The sequence below is a fragment of the Phacochoerus africanus genome, chromosome 12, assembly GCF_016906955.1.
Source record: "Phacochoerus africanus isolate WHEZ1 chromosome 12, ROS_Pafr_v1, whole genome shotgun sequence".
NCBI classification, from domain to species: Eukaryota; Metazoa; Chordata; class Mammalia; order Artiodactyla; family Suidae; genus Phacochoerus; species Phacochoerus africanus.
This window is the reverse complement of record NC_062555.1, coordinates 57,638,714-57,662,979: the sequence shown is the minus strand read 5'-3', so window position 1 is coordinate 57,662,979 and position 24,266 is coordinate 57,638,714. Positions and strand designations below refer to the sequence as shown.

Sequence of the window (24,266 nt, the reverse complement as noted above, 5' to 3'; positions counted from 1 at the left end):
ACATTTTAAAAATTCAAAATCTGGGATTCTGAACCTCTCAGTGCAAATGTATGACTGTGTAAAACAAAAGTAGATACGTGGGGTCAAGGTCACAACACAAATGACACTTTCCACTGGTCTTTTGAAATGTCCTAACAGACCTACCCACGTCCAGAAGCCATCAGAAGAGCAAACGTCTGAACTCACGATGAACACACTCATCAGAGGTTCTGAACCTCCAAACCCTCTCTCTGTGTTACATCTAGTTTATGCATCTTTTCCCAGGTTCATAAGGTCATCACAAGCAGAGGTCTGATGACATTTAAGTTCCAAAGAGCAGAGCTGCTGAACCCAGAAGACAACATAACAGCATCAGACACGGGGAGCTTTAAGCCAAGACGGCGTGACTTTGAGCAAATTATTTAAGCTCTTTGTGCCTCGGTTTCTGTACTTGTAGAAAAGTAATAATGATGAGAACTAGCATCATCGGCATCAACAGTCTGCCTGGGAATTAAGTAATACAGTGGTTTTATAACAGTGCCCGGAACAGTAGCCCTCATTAATGGTAGCTATTATTATAAATAGCAAATTTCAACCCGGGGACCAGAACAACATCAATAAATTATTCTGAAGCTGGTAAGTCAAAAATGAAGAAGGACTTAATGAGTTCTTCCACTTGGCTCTGCTTCCTTTTCTCTCCCCCCCGCCCCCCCGCCCCCACCGAGCCCCTCCTCAGGACCCAGTAAGCATTAAGAACCACATTCTTGCCTCTCTCATACTCTGCATTTTACAGCTTCCTTTCTACAGCCCTCAGTAATAAGCACTCGCAGTTCTAAAAAGAATTTTAAACGTTTTACACAAAGACGTTTTCTTTCTTTCTTTTTAGGGCTGCCCCCGCGGCATGTGGAAGTTCCCAGGCTAGGGGCTGAACTGGAGCTGCAGCTGCCAGCCTCCACCACAGCCACAGCAACTTGAGATCCTTAACCCACTGAGCGAGGCGCCAAGGGTTGAACCCGAATCCTCATGGACACTAGTCAGGTGCATCCTGCTGAGCCACAAGGGGAACTCCACAAAGAAGTTTCAAGTCAAATAGTCCTACCCCACAAGGTCCTCCGTCTGTCCTTGGCCTCTGCTCACCTCCCAGCATCCTCTGCAGCCAGAGGGCAGGTGCGGTGGCAGAGGACTGGGCCACTTCTCTAAAGGAGGAGAAAAAGCATAAACAGAAACGGCCGGAGAGCTGGGGCAACTGCTCCCCAAGGAGAAGGGGTGGGGAGGAGGCTGGCAGAAGATGCCAAGGAACCTGCAGATACAGGGAGTCTGATGTCTGGGTGACCTTGAGGTGGCAGCGCGGGTGAGGTGGGTGAAATGAGGGCTTGAAGGGAGAGGAGGAGGTTTAGAAAAGCAACCTGGGAGCTGCCAGTCTGGGAAGTCATTTGTGGGACATGTCGGGCTATCCCAAATCTACAATCCCATTTCACGCAGAGCCTTAAAGGCTTAATTCAACATAGAAAATAGACATATAATTGAAATCTGACTTGGCGTCTGCCCACAATAGTCACTCATAGCCTTCCTTCACTACCTTTCTTTCCTTTTCTGGTTTTTGGGTCTCAGCATGTATTAGATTCAGTGAGAAGTTAAGGGCTGTCAGTACCCTCCTCCCCCACCCCTTCCTCTGTTGTCTGATTATCTGCAAAGAAAGACTGTTAGACTTACTGGCCTCTAAGTTTCCTTCTTGCTCTACTAATCAGTATTCACTAATAGTTACTGCTTTCAGTTTGTAGAGACTTAGGAAATGGACAATAATATTTTGCTATTAGTTTGGGGGGGGGAATCTGATCCATGTATTCAGACTACAAAAAACACATGCTTTTATTCATTAGCCACCCTTTTCATTAGATTTGATAGCTGCATATTATAAACTACGTAATTCCTTAAATTCACTTGGTCTAAATGAAAATAGTATTATCATCAGCCCCTACAACAAGAAGAAGGCAGCCAAAACTAATGGTTGGGGGGAGAAGGCCTCATACTGAATATAGCTGAACATTTTTCTCCCTTCATGGCTTTACTGAGATATAATTCACATACGAGACAATTTATCTATTTAAAAGCATACAAATCAACGATTGTTAGTACAAAGTGAAACAACCATTACCACAATGAATTTTAGAATATTTTCATCACCTGCTAAAGAAAACCCTGTACCTATTAGCAGTCACTTCCATTCTTCCCCCACCCCCAACTAGGAAGCACTCGTCTGTCTGTCGGAGAGATTTGCCTGTTCCAGGCATTTCCTACGATGCAATCATACGGTACACAGGTGCTTGTGACTGGTCCAAACATTCTCCTTGCACATCCCCTGAGCACACTCACCACCCCAAGGGACCCCTGTGCCAGCTGTAGACCCTGGGCTGTCTCTAGGTGGGTGAGATGACACCATGGCTTATCTCTATTCAGTCCAGGGCTGTGGACATGTGGCAGCCAGTCAATGCTGCCAGGCTTGAAGGGGAGTTGGGTAAAATAAACTGACAAGAATTAAATTTCTAGGGCAAAGCTATGAGATGCAGCTCAGAATAGGACAGTTAAGTCCATTCTGCTGGATGATCTTAGTGCCGGATAAGTAAGGTCATTTCCCACCACTTCCGTTTCCTGTGGCCAAATACATCATGGATCTTACAATATCCCATCTCAAACCTCAACGGCTGTTTTAAACCCTAGTGCCATGTCAGCCAGGAAATAAAGGAAGGGAGATGCAGCTCACTCTTGAATGGCCTTCTTACACTTATAATTGGAAATTTATTCTCCTTTCCCTAAAGCAAGGGATTAATGGTGCTCGCTTCCTCCCCAGCCCTCTAAACGTCTGCATTGAAGATGTTTATTTCCACAGTGGGAGGGCTGGGATTACTGGGGCCTGGGGGGGGTGGGGGTGGAGGAAATGTCAATTTAATTAGCTCATCCTTAGCACCAATCTTTCTATACTTCTCGTTAAAATGTCATGACTTATCAACCATTATGGTCCCTTATCCATTTTTAAAATACCCAAGCATCTTGAACATTTAATTCGCTTGAACTACTCATACAGTCTTATATATATATTTGGTGGTTTTATTTTTTCCCCCATTTTGATATGAGTTTGCATTTCTGCTATAAAAAATCATGGATGAAAGTGTTTCTATTGAATCCCCAGAAAGGTCACTCGCAATCAGGTCTGCCGTGTTCAAACGTGTAAAAGCCAGCACCTTACAAAGGAGACGTGGCAACATCACACACAAGAACTGAGTGACAGTCACCTGCTGGTGGTGACTTACTAAGATTCAGAGATTTGAGGCTGACAGGTCCTCAGAGAGGATGGCGTCCTTCTCCTTCATTTCACAGATGAGAAAATTGAGACCTACCAGGGCTAAAGGATGGGATTAAGTCACAGCATCCATCACAGAAGGTCCAAGACTCAAAGCAGCTTCCCAACTCCAAGGAAAATGTTCTGTCTCCCCACCTGGGCTCCCTGGTTCATGGACCTGAAACCTGGACGCCAATGGCTGTCCTGCTGACAACTCAGGGTTCTGATTACAAGCCTCACAACCCACAGCCCGGGAGCCACAGCACCGAGACCAGGCTGCTTCCTGGGTTTGCATTTATTTGATGGATCTGAGAGAGCAGATGGTCCTCTGACCTCAGCAGGGAGGGAGAGACCAACATGCTGATGTGAACATCATCAGCAGGAATTTGTCAAATGCCCACTGTGTTTAAAGCCCTGTGTTACGCTCCTGGGGAATTTCGTAGGAAGTCTGAGCTGTGATCCCAGGTGTGGCATGGCTTTCACTGCAGAGGGAGCAAGACATGGTGCAATTTAACACTTATTAATAATGGAACAACTTATCAGAAAAGAAAGACACAAAAACGAACAGTGATGACCAGCAGAGAAAGACGACCAGTTGTAGGAAAGTCGCAGAGTGAGATCGCCTCGAAAAATCTCAGGCTGGTGCTTGACTGAGATTAAAATACCAGAGGCCTGTGTCCCAGGCCCCTGATAAGCAAACAGGGAGCATCTGACCTGGACAGGAGCTCCCGGGACAGGCTGTCAGCACTAGGCTGAAATCAGACTTTATCCAACGTGGGAAAATATGGGCAAACTGGAAGGCAGAGTTGTCAGGTGGGGCGGTTTGGGGTAGGGCAGCAATTGGTTCAAGACTTAAGCAGCAGAAAAAGCATGTGAGGAAAACCTGAGGATGCTGATAGGCTGGGAGGGGGTCTCCCCAAAAGACTATCAAGAGACTTGTCTAATCTGAGGGGCACCCTTTGGTTTCCAACTGCGGTGGAGTCTCTCCGATATTCATCAGAACAGTTACAAAGGAGTCAAAGAGCTTATTTGGCTGGAGTCAGCAAATCCGGGGAGGGGGGACAGTACAAACACTTCTGTGCCCGTCACCCCCAGATCTGGGCCTCTGCTCCTGACCCCAGTCACCAGACACCTAACTACATGCTGGCCAGCACCACACAAGCACCTCAAGGTCACCTGTACCTTCACAGGTTAAAAACTCAACTTCCTCCCTCTCCTCCCCCATCCCCACACGTCCCCCTCCCCCTGCAGCCCTATTCTCCTCCTCTCAGGGTCCAACACCTCGGCTCCTGTCCTTTGCCTCTATGTTTTCTCTTCTTCCCATCCTGTGAAGCTGCTCTCTGCTCAATTCCGTCAGTGCAAGGGCCCTGGGTTCATGCCTCTTCCTCACTCGTTGGGATATTTCATAGCCTCCTAATTTCTTGACTTCCCTTTTGTGCATGCTACACACAACCGCCTCGATGAGCTTTTAGACAATCCAGATGGCATCACACCACTCCCCTGTGCAAAACCCACAGGGCTGCTCTGGGACTGAAGAATCCAGTTGAGGTCTTCAGCTCTGTTTCTACTTTCTCCAAACTCCCGGCTTTATCCTCCCCAGGCCCCCCACCATCCGATTGCTTCTCACTTCCAGAGCTCTCCGGCACTTTGGCCCAGAAGGCTCACTCCTCCATAGATGCTTGCCTCAGCCCTCCCTCTCTTTCTTCCCAAGTGCTTCTTAAATGCCTGCCCAGAGCTGGGCTGGTGCTAACCTCCGGGCCTGCAGCCCTGGTAAACAAGCCAGGCTCACTTCCTGCCTTCAGATGGTTTAAATTATATTTGGGAAACCTACATTTGAAAACACCGTGAGAGACTTCGTAGATACCGGCAGAACTTTTTTCAAAGTTAAGTATACTCTAAAGGTCTTTAAAGCCTGAGCAAGTTCTTTTTAAACTTGGATCAAGAACATCAAAAGTTTACACCATTAGCTTTTTTAATTATTTTAAAATTAGAATTCCCTGTTACCAATACAAAGAAGAAAATGCATCAAATGCAAATAATGAGGGATTCTAATTCAGGAGACGCAGCAGTGGCAAAGTAAACCTGATATTATCCTCCACAAAGAACCAGAGGGCTCAGTTTCAATTATGTGGTGTATTTAGCTTTAACTGTATCATCGCCGCCATCCTGCAGAACTTTTTGGTTTCTGGGGGCCAACCCTCTCCCCACAGCTCAGAAACTTTAACTGAAGCCTCTAGTTGATTTCCCAGGCCTGTCACAAGATGTTCTGACACTCAGAGACTGGAAAGAGGGATGCAGGTTTTCTTGAAGTATATTAATAATCAAGACGTCTGGGTTTTGGCAAGTCTCATTAGTATCTAACACGGAATATGTCGTGTAATAGTTAAAAAAAAAAATTCCTTCATCCTTCCTTCTCTTGCCGGACACACAGTGGGTGCAAATAAACACACACTAAGTTGATAATTGTGCATGAGCTCACCCACCTGTGGGGACCAGAGGTTAAAGTGGCAGAGGTTATGGAAGAAACAGAACTGCGGCAACAGTAACAGTGAGGCCTCTGTGGGAGCATTCATCGTGAAAGACATCATAAAAGAATGCTAATGGGCAGTCACACTGTCCCAATAATGATCAGAAGAACATAACTCTGAGCCTATTACAAACCAATGAAATAATTTTAAGAAGCACTAATACGCTGGAGAAAGTTCTGAATCTGGAAGCACCAACAGACACACACACAGGTTTACGTGTGTATGTTAAATGATACTGTTATTAATGATGAATATGGTAGAACTGCTGCTGGAACTTATCTTTAACAGCGAGAAAAAGAAGTTCTATTTTTAAAAGATCTTCAAGACATCAAAACCAGAGGAAAGATACAAATGTTTACAAAGACATCAGGGATGTTTCTCAGTTCTTTTCAAGGAGTTTACCTTGGTTGCTGGAGGCCAATTAAGTAGCCTAATGACTATGTTCTACTTTGATCAGATGAATCAATACCGACTTTTCTCAGGTGCAGCAAAAAGGCATTCCCATAGGCAATTGGGGCAGGTGGAGAACATTTACCCATTTGATTTAACACGAAGGTTTGAATACTAAAGAAATACGACAGTAGAATTCCTTTTTGCTACACTGACTTAAAACCATGTGTCCAATAAGCAAGCATTTCAGAAAAATAAACAGAACAAGGCCCGGGGCAACACCGAAGGCCTGGGCCCCTTCGGCAATCCCGCGCCTCCAAAAAACGACAAGACCCCAGGTCACTGATGGCACTTTTCAAATCTGATTGAGAAAGAGAGTTCAGTTTGGTACTAAGCGTCAACTGGTACCTGTTACCTGTTCTGGCCACAATGAAGGAAGCATCTGGGCAGTGGTGAGGCGATGATGCGCAGAGCAGCTACGCTGACAGCTCCCCTAGTCCCCACCCGGTCCCAAGGCCCCTGACTGCGGGCCTGCGCAGGCGCACGCAACTCCGCCTCCCCCACTTCAGTGCGCAGGCGCCTGGAGGCACCGCTCCCAAGCCAGAATTGGCACAACTTCCTCCTTTTTTTCCAAACCAAGCAGCCAACAAAGTGGGTTGAGGCCCACGTGTACCATCCTGTCTTTAGGCGTTTTTGCTGTTGTTGTTTGTCTTTTTAGGGCCACACCGGTGGCATAGAGAGGTTCCCAAGCTAGGGGTCCAATGGTAGCTGCAGTTGCTGGCTTGCGCCGCAGACACAGCAACGCAGGATCGGAGCCGTCTCTCACGTACACCCCAGCTCATGACAATGCCGGATCCTTAACCCACTGAGCGAGGCCAGGGATCAAACAGCACGCTCTTATGGATACAAGCCCGGTTGGTTTACCGCTGAGCCAGGACAGGACTTCGGATCCTGTCTTCAGTTTAAACGTAGGGGCCCTACCCCAGCTGAAAACATTTTAAGAGGTGTAGACACTGGGAACGGAATATAGAAATGGGGTTGGAAGTCAGTATAATTGGCAGCCGAAGCCACGGATTCCACAACCTTAATTTAATCCGCAGGTGATAGAATCTGCAGGTGCGGAGGGACTGTGTATCTCTGATTTACCAGAGTTACTTTTAAACACCTACTTTTTTTTTTTTAATAGAAATACAGATGCCAAAGAGAAAGCAGCAATCAAAGTGCCAAGAGCACCAGACAGGACTGAGGGAAGGGGCGGTGTTCAAATGATTAATGACACTCGCACCAGTTCTCCCTTTTACTGATGGCTCCCGCTCAGAGTTTAACAGACTTGCCAGTTAGTTACATTTGCCTAATTTGCCTTCGAAGTTTGTACTTCACCATTTGCGTTTAGGAAATATCAACTTCCATGGTTTTGGTTTTAGGGGGAAAAAAGAGAGGGAAACCGAGCTCCTGTCCTAATATTTCAGCAACTAAAGATCTAATGGGTCCACTTTAGATCTCATTCAACAGGGCTGGTTTTCAGAAGAAATACAAGAACCTGATTGTGGTGATACTTTGGGGAATCTAACAAGATCTTGGAGCACAGGTCCTGAAAGTCAGTTTCTCTGAAACCCCAATGTAGCTGTTGTATTAAAAAAAAAAAAAAAAAAGAGGGGAGGGGCAAAGGAGGGAACACCTTGAATATAGCGTCCAAGGAGATTTTCTTTAGAGGCCAAAGTACGGAGTTCATTGTCACATGGCCTCTTTAAACTTAAAAAGCATTCTTACACAATGCAGAATGATCCTTTTTATTTTATACAAACCCTGTTTACTATATTCAAAGTGTGTTCTTTAACGGTGACTTATTTTTGTACAGGGACGTGTCAAGTCCAAGGGTGATGGGATTCTTTCTCTCTTACACAGGAAGCCCATACCTAAACGCTGGCTCCAGCGCAGATTTTAAAAGCAAACCAAGCGCCCATATCCCACTTCCCCTCAGCCCTCTCTGGGGCCTGCTGCTCAGGACTTGGACCTCCGGTGGGGACCTTGGCCTTGGTCTCCAGGGGAGGGGCTGTCACAGCAGCCTGACCAGCACTACTTTTTCAAAACATGGCAGCTTGGAGGCTTCTCATGCCCGAGTGAGCCTGTGAGAAATTCTTGGAAATTTGCAACAGTAGGCAGAGAGGGAAGGCCCATAGGTCACAGGAAAGTGCATGAAGCCTGATTTTCCTTAGGGCCCTATCCTTTACGGGAAAGCACAGGGGGAGCTGTGCCAACATCCACCCTGGAAGGTCACTCATGGTGGCAATAGGACATGTAATGCAGGAAGGGTTAGGATTTTTGATTTGGGGCAAATGAGAGTGTTTATTAGATTTAAAATGTCAGTAAAATGAATGGACTGTCATAAAAGACTAGGAAATAGCCCTTGAATCCCCTGACTTCGATTGCTGCTTTTTTTTTTTTTTGCCTCTTTAGGGTGGCACCCGTGGCATATGGAGGCTCCCAGACTAGGGGCTAAATCGAAGCTACAGCTGCCAGCCTACACCACAGGCACAGAAACTCGGGATCCAAGCCACATCTGTGACCTACCTCACAGCTCATGGCCATACCACATCTTTAACCCACTAAGCGAGGCCAGGGATCGAACCCGCATCCTCATGGATACCAGTCAAGTTCTTGACCTGCTGAGCCGCCAAAAAAACTCCTAATTTCTACTCTTTAAAAAATTCTTGGTTTTTAGGAATCTGGCTGGATCTGTGAAAATCAGGGAAGCAATGTCAGGCCCTTTCTTAGGAGAAATGACAGCACCATGAGCTCGACTGTAAAAGTCAAAACTGAGAATCAGGCAAACCTGGAGAGAAAAGCACCAGGGCACGTCGTGACGTGCTGGGTCCCGAGAGCAGAGCAAGGTGTTGCACAAAAGTGTCCCTGGGACTGGTGGGCTCCTGCTGGTGACAGGGTCCCATGGTCACTACACCACTCCGCACCGCAGGGCACCAGGGGGTGGAGGAGCCCTCTGACCAAACGCCGCGAAGAGAATGGGGGGGGGGGGGGGGGCGGGGGGTGGCGATTTGAAAAGCAGCAAATCAGCAAGAAGGAAAATAAATTTCTGAGCTTCCTCAGTAGCCCCTACAAATACAGAAAATGCGAATTCAGCGCCACATACACAACTGCATGGGCGGTCAACACATCTGAGGGCAGAAATCAAAAGGAGGGAGCAAAAGTGCTCTATGAAACTCACAGGCTTGCTCTCTCCCCAAAGAATAATTTCTTTTCCTGCCGACCACTGAAATCACATTGCATAGTGGTCCCTAGTGGAAAGAACCCTTTATTCCAGAAAACACTGAAAACTTCGGATACAAAATGAACATTACTATTATCTCATTACTCGTCATGACAAAAACGTGGGTCCTAGTTTACAGAGCAAAAGGCACAACGAAACCCATTTGACGCAAACGTTACACAAGCAACTCACCTGGAAATCCTGATCATCGATTCCAAACCTCTCCCGCAGGTTCCGGAAAACCATCGGGCAGTATTCCTTAAACTTGAAGTGGCTCGGCATGTTTTCTCTGAAACAGATTGTGAGATGAAGCTTAGACGTACGAAGACTGAACCAGAATTGAATCTGCCACCACTTTGCTCTCCTGCTGCCAAAGAAGTGCTTGGGGTTCCCAACCCACAGAAGGCACAGGTGGGTTTCAAGGGACCAGTGGGGAATCAGTGAAAGAAAAGCAGAGTTTGGTGAGTCAGAGAAGGGTGGCAGACAGAGCCACAAACAGTTCTCGCCACGCTCGTCCTGGGTTACTTGCTGATTAAAGCTTACGAACCCAGCCAGACTGTCTCTCACTCCTGGATCCACCTGCTTTATCTTTTGTATAAACACCACATTCTCAACTCACACAGAATAGATCCCCTCAAAAGGTTAACTTTAGGAGTTCCCATCGTGGCACAGGGGAAATGAATCTGACTAGGAACCATGAGGTTTCGGGTTTGATCCCTGGCCTTGCTCAGTGGGGGAAGGATCCAGCATGGCCATGAGTTGTGGTGTAGGTTGCAGATGCGGCTTGGATCTGGCATTGCTGTGGCTGTGGCTGTGGCCGACAGCTGTAGCTCTGATTCGACCCCTAGCCTGAGAACCTCTATATGCCGTGGCCCTCAAAAGACAGGAAAAAAAAAAAAAAAAAAGGTTAACCTTTAAAGGTATCATGAGAATAATTATCATGTCAGCTTCATATCAGAACAGTGGCCCCACTGGGAGTTCCCTAGTGGTCTAGTGGTCTAGTGGTTAGGGTTTAGGGTGCTTTCACCTCTGCGGCCCGGGGTTCCATCTCTGGTCTGGGAACTGAGATCCCCAAATCAAGCTGCTGCATGCCACCGCCAAAAAAACCAAACCAAACCAAACAAAAAACCAAAACAAAAAACAATGGCCCCACTAAGAAATTTCACAACTGACTTCACATGGGAGGGCCTTCTCTGGGGCTCATCCCACTCATTCAGAATGGCTTCCTCCTTTGTGTTCACACACAGACACCCCTACATGGTGGACTCTGCACACCAAACAATAGTACTTGGTATATGTGTCCATTTTCAACCACGCACCTGACTGTGAACCCTCTGTAGGCAGGACTGTTTCTTACACAGCCATGTACCACCAGCTCTCAGTGGACTGCCTGATACATGAGGGGCTCTGTCAAGATGTCTAAAATGCCATTGAAAAGAGGGAAACATAGTGTCACTGCCCAACTGGCAGCCAGAATTAAGGAAAAACACCTTAATTCTTTACTGTTCTAGGAAGTACTCATTTCTGTTCATAAAGTAATCAACAGTAGGGTTTTGTGTAAGAAAGCGAGGTCCATAGCTGCTATTAAAAAAAAAAAAAATCCAAGCAATGTACAGCTTCAAACATTTAAATTGTAATGAGAATATCACTTTTAACATATAAGACATTCATAGAGAACAATATGCCATATGGCAAAAAGATATTACCCAAGAGGGCCTGCTGTTGCTTTTTTGAAGATGACAGATGGTTATGTTTATCACAGGATTAACTTCATCAGCAAAACTTTACTCCCACCCATTGAAAAAATAATGTGATTATAGAAATTCACAAAAATCCCACTCTTGGCAGCCACGTCAGTTCTAGCAAAGGTCTGTGTTTGTACTTACTTGTTAAAAAGGTGATTGTCCACCTTTATTTTTGAATAGGCTTTGAAGTCATCTGGCATCAACATAACAGGGATTTGAACATGGCTCAGTTCATTGATCTAGAAAAATATAAAATAAATGGCATAGGTTGTTACTATTTAGGTGGGAGGGGCTTGACTCGAACAGGTCATTCACCAAGAAAGCCTGGTGGATGCTTGATCTTCCCACCAATTTTCCTCCGTGTTTCTATCCCAAGTCATTTCTCCTGCTGCTTTCCTCACTCTGCCACTAGACCTCGCCACTGCCTCCCGCCTCACTTCCAGCTCCGACTCCCCCGGTTCATCCCTGTCTGCTGCTGGGTCTCCAGGAAGACCGTGGGAAGAGAAGGATGCTAGAGGGCGAACCTCATGGCCAAATGCCCCTGCTTTTCTCCACCCACCTTCCCACTCCCCCTCCAGAGTCTCAGCCCAAAGCCCCTTTGGTCACATGTCCAGATCAGCTTCCCTCTGTGGAGAAAATATTATCTGAGAAAGAGGGTTTTTAATTTCTGACATTAATAGTTATCGAATTAAGGGGTATGAATACTTCTTGAGATAACGCTATATCAACTCCATTTGTGCAAAGCCCAATTACAGTTCTGTGCCTATCAAATTATGGCAATGACTCAATCAGACATCACTTTCAGCTCATTTCGTACTACATTATTAAAATCTCCTTTTTGTTACAGCCCATAAAAAAGTATGAAATGGCCACTTAACCAAAACACTAGACTAATTTAAAATGATATAATCTCTCCCATTCAGTTTATTCAAGTATCTTATAACAGTAAATAATTCTCAGAGTACATTTGTGAAAAATTAAAATCTACATATCTTTATGCTAGTACTGACATATCAAAGTTTGAGGGAAAAAAAGGGGAGAATCAGAACTGAAAACCAAACCTTGTGACAAGCATTTAGAATAAAGCCAATGGTGAAGACTTAAACATAAGACACAGCACCATTAAACTCCTGGAAGAGAACATAGGCAAAACATTCTCTAACATCAACCTTACAAATGTTTTCTTAGGTCAGTCTCCCAAAGCAACAGAAACGAAAGCAAAAATAAACCAATGGGACCTAATCAAATTGACAAGCTTTTGCACAACAAAGGAAACCATTAAAAAAAAAAAAAGACAACTTACAGAATGGGAGAAAATAGTTTCAAACGATGCAACTGACAAGGGTTTAATCTCTAAAATATACAAACAACTTTACGACTCAACAGCAAAAAAGCCAACAACCCAATTGAAAAATCGGCAAGGGACCTGCATAGACATTTCTCCAAGGAAGATGTAGAGATGGCCAACAAGCACATGAAAAAATGCTCAACATTACTGATTATTAGAGAAATGCAAATCAAAACTACCGTGAGATACCATCTCACACCAGTCAGAACGGCCATCATTAATAAGTCTCCAAATAATAAATGCTGGAGAGGGTGTGGAAAAAAGGGAACCCTCCTACACTGTTGGTGGGAAGGTAAGTTGGTACAACCACTATGGAAAACATTATGGAGGTACCTCAGAAAACTAATACAGAACTACCATATGACCTAGCAATCCCACTCTTGGGCAGATATCCAGACAAAACTTTCCTTGAAAAAGATACATGCCCCCGCATGTCCATTGCAGCACTATGCACAATGGCCAAGACATGGAAACAACCTAAATGTCCATCGACAGATGACTGGATTAAGAAGGTGTGGTATGTATACACAATGGAATAATACTCAGCCATTAAAAAAGAACAAAATAATGCCACTTGCAGCAACATGGATGGAACTAGAGACGCTCATACTAAGTGAAGTCAGAAAGAGAAAAACAAATACCATATGATATCACTTGTATCTGGAATTTCATATACGGCACAAATGAACCTTTCCCCAGAAAAGAAAATCATGGACTTGGAGAATAGATTTGTGGTTGCCAAGGGGGAGAGGGGAGGGAGTGGGATGGACTGGGAATTTGGGGTTAACAGATGCAAATTATTGCCTTTGGAATGGATAAGCAATGAGATCCTGCTGTATAGCACTGGGAACTATGTCTAGTCACTTATGATGGAGCATGATAATGTGAGAAAAAAGAATGTATACATGTATGTGTAACTGGGTCACCATGCTGTACAGTAGACAATTGACAGAACACTGTAAACCAGCTATAATGGAAAAAATAAAAATCATTATAAATGAAAGAAAAAAAAGAATGAAGCCAATGGCAGTATCTTGTATTACTTCTCAATATCTTGTAGAAACAAAAGAGAGTAAATAAAAACAAAGGAATTTTTCAGGGTGACACAGAAAAATGAAGGCATAATCAATTTCATATTGCTTTCACCACATTGTAGAGAAAAAAGCTGGGAGAACACAGTAAGTGAGTCCTATCACATCTCTGCTTCCAGTGGTTACTGAGAAAGCCAGACCCAACCCAGAAGCAGGCCCATCCAAACCCATTCACTCCTCCCTCGGGCTATTGATACAGTATTGGCAACAGCCTCTTGCTTAGAGAGCAAGCAGGGAAGGAGGGACTGGGGGATCCTTTTGGCTTTAGAAAGCTCCTGCTCTGAAAAAAAATGTTTTGTGGTAAAACCATGAAAACTTTCTGGCCCAAGTGGAGAGTGTCATCTGGGAGGTTCCCTCGTGGATGCTATTCCCCACCCATCCTTCCGCGAGGACAGCCCGGGAGCTTCTGCTCTGTTTGGCAGAGCCCTGTGCTCACCCTCACGGTGGTCACAGCCTGGAGGGGCACGCACGTTAATTAAAGAAGGTCACAGTTGTAAAATGCCAGCAGTGACAAGTGACAAGAGTGAGGACGTCATCGGGCTACCAGCAAGCTCGACGGAGGCGGGGAGCAGGGCAGGGGCTGCGGGGAGAAGGGCAGGGGCGGAGGGGAGGGGGCGCCCAGCCTGAAGTGGGGGCAAGGCAGGTGTCGGGGTGCCGGGAAATAGGGTCGCGCGTACGAGGCCCTGCGGCAGGGTGGGAGTGGGGGAGATGGGCAGTTACTGTGTTAGGAGTGCAGAAATCCAGGGGGCACATGGCCAGATGGGCGTGCCCGGCCTCAGAGGGCTGTGGCAGGCCCTAGGGGAACAGCAAGAGACGACAGAGAAAGCAGAAGAGAAGGAAGAAGATTCCAGAGATACTGAGGGGGTGAAAAAACAGGCCTGTGTGACCGGCCGGAGGGGGGGTTCCATTTACTGAGATAGAGCATCTCAAGGCAAGAGTTCAGTTTTGAACCTGTTAAATTGGTTGTGCTCTTGAGACATCTTAAGCATGTCAGGAAGGCAGGGGTTCTTGTGGATCTGATGTTTGGGGGGGCTGGGGGGGCTAAAAAATGAACACCTGCGTGTAAGGCATGGTTTCTGCCCAGGGTGAAGGAGGTGGCCTGGAGCATGGACGGGCTGGGAGGCGGGAGGGGCGGGAAGCAGTCTTGAAAACCATCAAAGGTCCACAGCCTGGAAGAGGGGAGGATGCGGAGGAGAAGGGCTGCAGGGAGGGGATGAAAGCAGCGCTGCTCCGGAGACAGAAAGGGAAGGGGGAGTGGAGGGCACAACGGGACAAACTGTGCTCCGTGCTTCCGACTGGAAAACAGCAGCAGGAGGTGTTGGGGACCCGGGAGTGGGGCGTTGATGGAGCACGGCCATGGAAACCAGGCTGCGGGACAATGCGGAGGGCCTCACGGTGAGGGGGCAGAGTGCAGACCTGGATCTGGCAGGAGAGAGATGAGGAAGGCGAGGGGTGGAGGAAGGGGCTGAGTCCAAAGGAGGGCTCTTCTGTGCTCTGGGGAGGCAGCTCCTCGGCCAGGAAGAGGGAGAAGGGATGGGGCTGCCTGCGCGCAAGCGGCAGAATCTGACCGAGGGGAGAAAGGTGCTCCATCCGGGCAGGATGAGCCTGGCCATGTGGGAGGGTGAGAGGTGGGCCGAGGGGTGCAGAGGCTTAGGGGACATGGGGAGCTCGAAGAAGAAGTGATGGCAGAACGTGGGAGAAAAAGTCCGAAGAGAGAAATGCGACTGGGCTTTGTGGCAGCTTTGGGAGTCCATTTGCCCTGATGGTTAAAGTTACAGGGAACCAAGAGAACTTGTGGAGTGATATTCCAGGTGTTGCTGGAGGATGACTGGGTTTCTTGGGGTTTGAGGTTTTTGCTAGTGGGGTGGACCATAAAGATGTCCCCACGGGTTGCAGAAAGAGCAATGGAATTAATTCTATGATGACCACCAGGAAATGGAAAGTCAGTACAAAACACGTACTCCTGACCACAAAGTGAAGGACAAAGCAGCAGGGGTGGACAGCTGGAGGCTGGACAGTAAGTGTCCCGGGAACCCCAGGCAGGGAGCTGTGACAGGTGTGTGGAAGGACTTTCTGGGAGGGAGGGAAGCCCAGTGTGACTCTTGGAGGGTAGAGAGATGGGACTAGTGTTTCATTTAAATACATTTCTACATGTTCCATCGTTACTAATCAAGAGATCTCCCTAAACAACCGAAGGCTTGGCCCTCGTTATTAGGCAAGAAAAGATGAGAAATCAAAGATGATCACACTTCAGATTGGTTTACAGAGAGTCATAAATGATAAGATTAAAAGAGACCTTGGCAAGTCCACAGTCTCCCCTCTCACTGTGGATTACAACACAGCCTGTATGGCTGTACCTTTAACCTGGGAGGCGTTTGACACTGAGTTGTATTAAACAGGGACTCCACTTTCTCTCTCTTCTGGGTGGTCTTTATTTCTCAGTGGCTTCACATTTCCTTTGGGCTGCTCTTTCCCCCCCTAAATTCTCTTCTCATGGCCATGTGAGCAGCTAGATCTAATTAATGACTTGTGAATGAACACTTCACAAACCAGACGATCTACCACTTAAAAGAAGCTCTTAAGTAGTAAACAGTATTTTTCAATAGTGTATCCATGAGCCCCATCTTTATTTTTTTATATGTATTTTGGCTTTTTAGGGCCGCACCCGCGGCATATGGAGGTGCCCAGGCTAGGGGTTGAATTGGAGCTCCAGCCACTGGCCTACGCCACAGTCGCAGCGATGCCAGATCCAAGCCTTGTCTGTGACCTACACCACAGCTCACGACAACACTGGATCTTTAACCCACTGAGAAGACAGGGATCAAACCTACGTCCTCATGGATACCAGTCAGATTTGTTGCCACTGAGCCATGGTGGGAACTCCTATATTTCTTTTCTATAAGCATGTTTTATTTTGTTATGTACTGGGCTCATCAATCATTCATCAGTTTTACTGAAATGTATTAATTATAGTGCTGCCTGATAATTGAAAAGCCATTTAAGTTCCTGGATAACTCTCTGCTGTAGCCTATTACTTTGACGTCACACAAACTAAAAGTATCCTTGTCTGTAATTCACATTAATGACCTGTTGCAGATAATGACAAGGAGCTATTGTTTTGAATAAGGTTAGTTAATCCTATTTCTTCATTTCTGTATTCTACATAGGACAATGGTCTCTGAACTCTCAAATTTCAAGACAAAATTCTTAGGTTTCAAAGTCTTCAGTTTGAGAAAATTTTAATTTATTACCATTCTACCTAGACCAACCATTCTATACAGCCTACCTTGAAACTGGCAGCAAAACCAATAATGGTTTATCATCATTAGTTGACATCTGCTATCATCAGCATTTTTGTTTTGTTTTGTTTTAGGGCCGCACCTGCAGCATATGGAAGTTCCCAGGCTAGGGGTCGAACCAGAGCTTCAGCTGCCAGCTTACACCACAGCCACAGCAATGCAGGATAGGATCCAAGCCTCATCTGCAACCTACACCACAGCTCACAGCAATGCCAGATCCCCGACCCACTGAGCAAGGCCAGGGATCGAACCCACGTCCTCATGGATACTAGTTGGATTCATTTCTGCTGCAACACAATGGGAACTCCCTATCATCAGCATTTTAACAAAGCATTTATACCTTTCTTTCCATCTTTCTTTATAGATACTCTACAGACACATAGGAAACACACACACACACACACACACACAGAGAGTTTCATTTATACGTTACATAGTATTCACGAAAAAAACAAAAAGATTTGTGCTAACCATTCCTATTTTTTCAACCATTACTATTTGAAGGAAACAATAACACACTTGTATAGGAACAAGCATGCATCATGAATTCCAAGTAGTTTTTAATTTATGGAGATAAAAGTGCTTTTGGAATTTATCAAAATTTTAATAGGTTAAACAATAACTGAAAGCACTCGTTCTATTATTAAGACCACATTTAAGGTTCCTTCAAGTTGCAAACATTTAATAAGCTCTCACAACAAAAGTGCAATACCACTTTATACTTGTGAAGTACTTAATAGGTGTCAAACCGCTTGGGCAAACAGTTTTTCTTTTTCTCTTTGTGCTGACAGTCACAGTCATAGTCCTTTAAAGCTCGTGATGGTACAAGTTTATTACAGACACCCCCAAGCAGAGAGGCTGTAGGCTGGGTCTTCCAGTGCCCTTGGAAAGGGTCTCTTGTTCCCATTTATGTTGTGCTAGTCACCCCCCAAAACAGACCGGTGTGGACCAGCCCAGACTTTCTGCTTAGCCACTGGGCATCAATGTGGCCAGAGCCAGGCCTGGGCATCAGCACTGAATAAAGAAGCTTCGTTGGGAAGATCAATAGACACAAGGGCAGAGTAGGGGAGGAGAGGGCAAGTAAAAAGTTTAGTGCCAAGTGCCCAAATGTTCCTGATGGTATTACAGCTCAAGCGTGGGGGCAGGGGGGAGAAGAGGGAGAGCCGTAGAGAGGAAGATACTGCGGATACACAGGGTGGGGGAGGGGAGAGCAGGCGAGGCTCCCCTTGGCCTTGACTCACACTAATACCTTGCTGCTGATCCTTAGTGGACACCTGCCAGAAGTTCATTAACACAGCGTCTCATCTGATCTTTAACCAAATGGAGTAAGTACTATTATTATCATCTCCATTTTCCAGATAAGGAAACTGAGGCTTAGTAAGATTTGGCAAACTAATCCAGCCTAAATCTTCCTCAGTCAGGCAACTCACTTGTGTTACCCCAAATTATGAAGCTCAGAGAGTGGGGCTGGCTGGCCCTAAGAGCCTTTGGAGGTCAAGACGGACTATGAGGTCAGGGTCACGGCAACCTCAGAAGATGTCCATCTGAAATACAAGTCTTCATTGTGTCAAAAACTTCTAAAGGAGTCCTTTCCTTTTTTTTTGTTTTAAGGAGTAATTAAACGACTATTTAGAATAAAAGACTAAATGCACGCTTAACTGAAGATGCACCACAACCTACAACTACATCAGCTGGGATTTTATAAGTGTAACCTAAATTTGGAAAAACGTATATCACCGAAAAGTTTCCATTTGTCTGACATTTCTTGTCATTTCAAAAAAGGGGAAAAATCGGAGTTCCCGTCATGGCTCAGCAGAAACGAATCTGACTAGGAACCGTGAGGTTGCAGGTTCGATCCCTGACCTCACTCAGTGGGTTAAGGATCCGGTGTTGCTGTGAGCTGTGGTGTAGGTCCCAGAGGCGGCTTGGATCTGGTGTTGCTGTGGCTGTGGCGTAGGCCAGTAGCAACAGCTCTGATTCGACCCCTAGCCTGGGAACCTCCATATGCTGCAGGTGCGGCCCTAAAAAAAAGACAAAAGACAATAAATAAATTAATTAAAAAGGGGGAAGAAATAAATATTCCTCAAAGTTCCATCAAATCTTAATGAATCATAAATAGTATCCTTAAAGGATATGAAATCAATTTCCAAAGCAGTATTTATTAAAGCAAATTGTTGTTTTCCTTTATGAAAAATATAATTAACATATGGTACCATAAAATTCATGTAACTTTTCCTTTTAAAATACTATATGACCAGAAAAGGAATCCTGATTCCTCTCTTCAGCAAAATATTCAAATTTCTATCCCACTCAAATTACCAACACTGTAAAACATAGGGTTTTCCTCTCAGTTTGTTTTCGCTTTTATTTATTTATTTATTTATTTATTTATTTTGATGGAATAAGTCTGCTAATAGCAATGAGTGTCATTCCTGCAGATGTAACCCTGAATTCACACTGGCTAGAAAACCAAGTTTGCAGTTAAGCTGCAAAAATGGGAATAATAAATAGCTACTGGACAAGGAATAAACAAGTGAGGCCCAGCTGGTAATGTCCCCGAAAGCAAGACAAACAGAAGTGTCCCCATACAGCCAACTCACACGGAGATATTTAAAAACTCAACTTCACTAATTTATATGATTTTTTTTTGGTCTTTTTTTGCCTTTTCTTGGGCCACTCCCGTGGCATATGGAGGTTCCCAGGCTAGGGGTGTAATTGGAGCTGTAGCTGCTGGCCTACACCACAGCCCATAGCAACACCAGATCCTTAATCCACTGAGCAAGGCCAGGGATCGAACCTGCAACCTCATGGTTCCTAGTGGGGTTCGTTAACCAATGAGCCATGATGGGAACTCCCTGATTTTTAAAACAAGAGTATGTTTACAACTTATGAGGCGTTATTAATGATACCTAGTCAATTCAGATATATTCACCCTAAATACTGTGTTGTCAGATTAAAACAGAATTTGTGTTGATTTTCATTCAGCCAAGCTTAAACAAATAGGACTGGGGAAAAAAAACAACAACAAAACAGAAAAGGAAATCTCTCACTTGCAGGAGACACTGGGATGGCTAATCTGATTATAACAGGTAAGTCACTACAAATTACACCACAATAAGATGAAATGGAGGATCCAGCATGAGAGTCCAGGGGATGCTGCTGATTCCTGGGTGCTGGTGGGCAGGGCACATCCCAGATTGGGCCAAGCTGGACATGGCAAGGGTGGAGATTATTTTAAAGGGCCTATTCATTCTTCCTCAAAATCTCAAAACACAGATTGAAGCGGGCTCAGTTTATCTCCTAAACAACATTTACTGCTACTTAAATATGAGTGCATATTCTAAAACACGATTCGATGATAACAATAAACTGGGTAGACTGAACAATGACAAACCAAGCAAGAGAAGCACAAAGGATTCACAATCAATAAGGACCCAATGGGAAAAAGAACCGGAATGCATAACTGGACATGACTGTAGTTTTGGATACGGTTTTAACTTTAATTAATTTCTTAGGGAAATCAAACAATAAATATGTCAAACTAGATCCCTAGACTTGACAAGTTTTGCAATTGCTTCCAGCTTCTACAAAAGGATCCTGACTTCACAATAAAAAGGGGGGGGGCAACAAATATACCACTAATGTTAAAAAAAAAAAAAAAATCTTCCTCCCCACCCTTCATATTGGTGTTTGAAAACAGATATTTCCACTTACTGGACTCATCCCCCCCCCCCAAAAAAACCCCAAAACATTCCTTTGTGACTCTAGAGTTGATAAGCCTAGGATTCCTCCCACCAAATAAGTTACTCTGAACATATCTGCCCTGGGGTTCATTGGCTATAGGAAGTGAATGAGTAGAAAACTACTGAGAGGTAAGAGTCTAGGGTATTTGGAGAGCCACTGGAACAACCCACAGCTGGATGTTCTAATGCTTCGGCCCCTGTTCCACAAACAGCGGGGGCCATTCAAATGTGAATTGGAACTTTCCCTGGTTCTCCCCCAAAGGTGTACAAAAAGATTTCAGGCACATTTCTGAGAAAGTATTTTCCATAACGTGACCTGGAAAAGGTCACCAAGATTGTAGGAGCCTCTCCATGCTCTCGTCCAGACCGTCGGCACTCACCATTTCTGGAAAGCATGGGGATCGGGCACTTGGGGAGCAGCAAGGAAGCAGAGCGATGTCAGAACATTCAGGGGTAGAATAAAGAACTTTGAGAAAAATTAGGTGGGCTGCCTAATGTATACAAAATTGTCTAAATTAGGTGCAACACCTATGACCACCAGTTCCAAAACACCTTCTAAAGAAGACTTTTAAAAAATTCTTGTATTACATCTATGTGTTTGTAAAATGGGAATATGCCACCAATGCATGTAATTTAAGTTTTATTTTATGATTGTGGCAGCAACCATAACATCCTCAGAACAAAGACGATCATAAAGGCACCACATCCTCTTAGTTTTTTCTACTAATTTTCTTAGCAAGTTTGTGGCAATGGGGGAAGACCACCTAAAATACTTTATCTGATTTTTACTACTTGATACCTACTTATACTTTCTTATTCCATATTCATATATATGTGTGTACACATATATAAACAAACTTGAACATCAGCTCTCATTTGGAAATAATTTTATACTCTTGTAATGAATATAGGATGAACTAAGTAAGAATTTTTAAAACTGATGTCTCAATACGATTCTAGCATGAAGCCCGCTCTTGGAATGGCGTGGCTCTCATTACAACTTACGCTGCAAATTGAAGAGCAATTTGAAAAGTTCTGAGGTTCCAGAGGGGCAGACACAGCAAATTAGAGTCAATTATAGAGAGAGGAAAAAACAAGCAGTTAGAAGTATCTGTGGATGGTATTTTTATTTGTCTTGAGGCAAGAGGTCAATTTTCCACACCTGCTCCATTGATGCTTGTTTTTCTAAGAGCATTTTCTGTTTTCAAAGTTAATATCTTTCTATGGGCATACGAGACAAAAATCAAAGATGCAAGGATATTTTCATTAAAGCCTTCTTTTGAAATGTGAGCTATTTTCAGATGTCTAGAAAATAGATTTTTTTATTTTGACGAGCCCAATAAAACTGTTCTGAGGGGAGGAATGTGACTCAGAGTACAAAGGTCTGCTGTTCCAACATCCACCAGCTCCAAAGCCCAAGTTAATACGCTTGAGGGGATGTGTCTGTTGAACAAGGATCATTAAATCAATCTTTTTTGATGAATGGCTACTTGACAAAAATTAAAACATCATCAGGAATATTTAAACTCTTGCTCGGAATCTTACTTTAATTGGTAACACAGGCCTACACTCCCCCGTAGACCATCTGGCAACTCGGTATCTTCGGGCGTAATCAGAGATGTCTGACGGGTGGGCCTCACTTGCTGGCCAGGGGCCAACTTCATCCCAAAGAGTGAAGTCACAGTAAAATTCTACCTCCCGAAGAATCTGACACGAAACTTTTGAAATAGGCCAAAGATGCGTAGGCTATTACAGAGGTAACACAGCCTTTGAAAAATACAAAAAATGGAGCTCCCATTGTGGCTCAGCAGGTTAAGAACCCAACAGGAGGGTGTGGGTTTGATTCCAAGCCTTGCTCAGTGGGCTAAGGATCTGGCTTTGCTGCAAGCTGTGCCCCCTCGCCTGGGAATTCGCATATGTCACAGGAGCACCCGTAGAAAGAAAAACAAATTTTTTCAAAAAAATTTGTACCAATGAAAAGAAGGTCTTAGCATGGGAATGTGGTCCTTTCCAAGGGCCCCAGACTGTGACAGAGCCCTGGTCCTCCCGCTGCTTCAGCTCTGCCTAATCTTAAGAGAATTGCTTCCGCTCTCTTGATCTCGCTTTCTACTTTTTAAAAAAAGGAATTGGAGAAGATAGCTTGCAAATGATGTATTGTTTGGCCTAGACTGTGATTTAGAAAAATGCCTGAATTAATCACCAATTTCTTTCAGACGGGAGAAAATTTACATACAGATTTGGACTTCTGGCTTCTTTGAAAAACGGGAAGACCTGGCACCCTGCCTGGCCTCACTCCAGGGCTGAGTGGCAGTGGGCACATATCCTCTAGTCCAGCCCAGACTCCGCCCTTCCCTACGTCTTCCACCCAGATGTTTTTGCTCCGTCCAGGGTTTCAGCCTCCCCCAGGCTCCAGAGCCTGGCATGCAGGAGACAGGCTCCCAAATACAAAGGAATCCTGCGGCAACTGTCCACAGAGCTTCTCTTCATCCCTAGAAGTAACATATACGGCCCCAGGAAGTTTGGCATTCATATGGGAGGCGGGGACAAGACACAAAGAGAAGCCACAGCTCCAGTAGCATAATCAAGGACAAGGCATGATCCTGGGCCTTCCTTGAAATCGACATAAAGACACGGGAGGGGAGTTCCCTGGTGGCCTAGTGGTTAAAGGATCTGGCATTGTCACTGCTGTGGCTCAGGTTACTGCTGTGGTGCAGGTTCATTTTTAGCCAAGAAATTTTGGCATGCTGCGGGGCGCGGCCAAAAAAAAAAAAAAAAAAAGACATGGGAAGGATGCTAAACAGAGACAGTGTGCCTGCAGCTGCCTGGGATTACATTCACGGGGGCCGGGGGGCATGGAGCTGGACACTGAAGAAAGCTGGGGGAAGAGGGACTAGAGCCACGTGGAGATGACCCCATGGGTTTTTTTTTTAGGGCCTCACCTGCGGCATATGGAGGTTCCCAGGCTAGGGGTCTAATCGGAGCTGCAGCTGCTGGCCTTCGCCACAGTCGCAGCAATGTCAGATCCGAGCTGGGTCTGCGACCTACACCATGGCTCACGGCAAGGCCAGATCCTTAACCCACTGAGCAAGGCCAGGGATCGAACCTGTGTCCTCATGGATACTAGTCAGGTTCATTACCACTGAGCCACACGGGAACTCCAACCCCGTGGATGTTGAGGCCACCCCCCCACCGGCCATCCTTCCCGGGTACATGAGCCAAACAACCCTTGAAGCCAGTGGAGTTAGGTTCCTGCCGCTCACCTCTGACGACATCCAAATACAACACTCGAGTACTCAGTGGAGGGGGAATGAATACAAAATTCCTTTATGGGGAGGTGGAGGTGGCAAGGGACATAAATGCCAGCAGCAAGGACACAACACTTCAAGAAACTGATCTCGAAAGTTTCAAATGAACAGATTTTACTATGAAAACATAGTCTGATATCTAACAGGCCAAAAAGCTGTACTACCTCCTGGTGGCTTTCTCTATATTCATCCTGCAACGAGGTCACCCTAGAAGTACAGTCCCCCAAGTGGATTGT

The 24,266-nt window shown here is 45.3% G+C and overlaps 1 protein-coding gene across 3 annotated transcripts in view; it reads right to left on the bottom strand.

Annotated features, from left to right (window-relative positions):
* Window positions 1-24,266, bottom strand: part of PIP4K2A (phosphatidylinositol-5-phosphate 4-kinase type 2 alpha) — a 184,445-nt gene that overhangs the window by 60,171 nt on the left and 100,008 nt on the right. For all 3 annotated transcript variants that reach the window (XM_047755045.1, XM_047755043.1, XM_047755044.1), the window contains exons 2-3: window positions 11,386-11,483; window positions 9,692-9,788 (exon numbers count right to left, since the gene is read on the bottom strand). In XM_047755045.1, coding sequence (XP_047611001.1) covers window positions 9,692-9,788; window positions 11,386-11,483 — 195 coding nt within the window. The remainder of the gene's footprint in view (window positions 1-9,691; window positions 9,789-11,385; window positions 11,484-24,266) is intronic.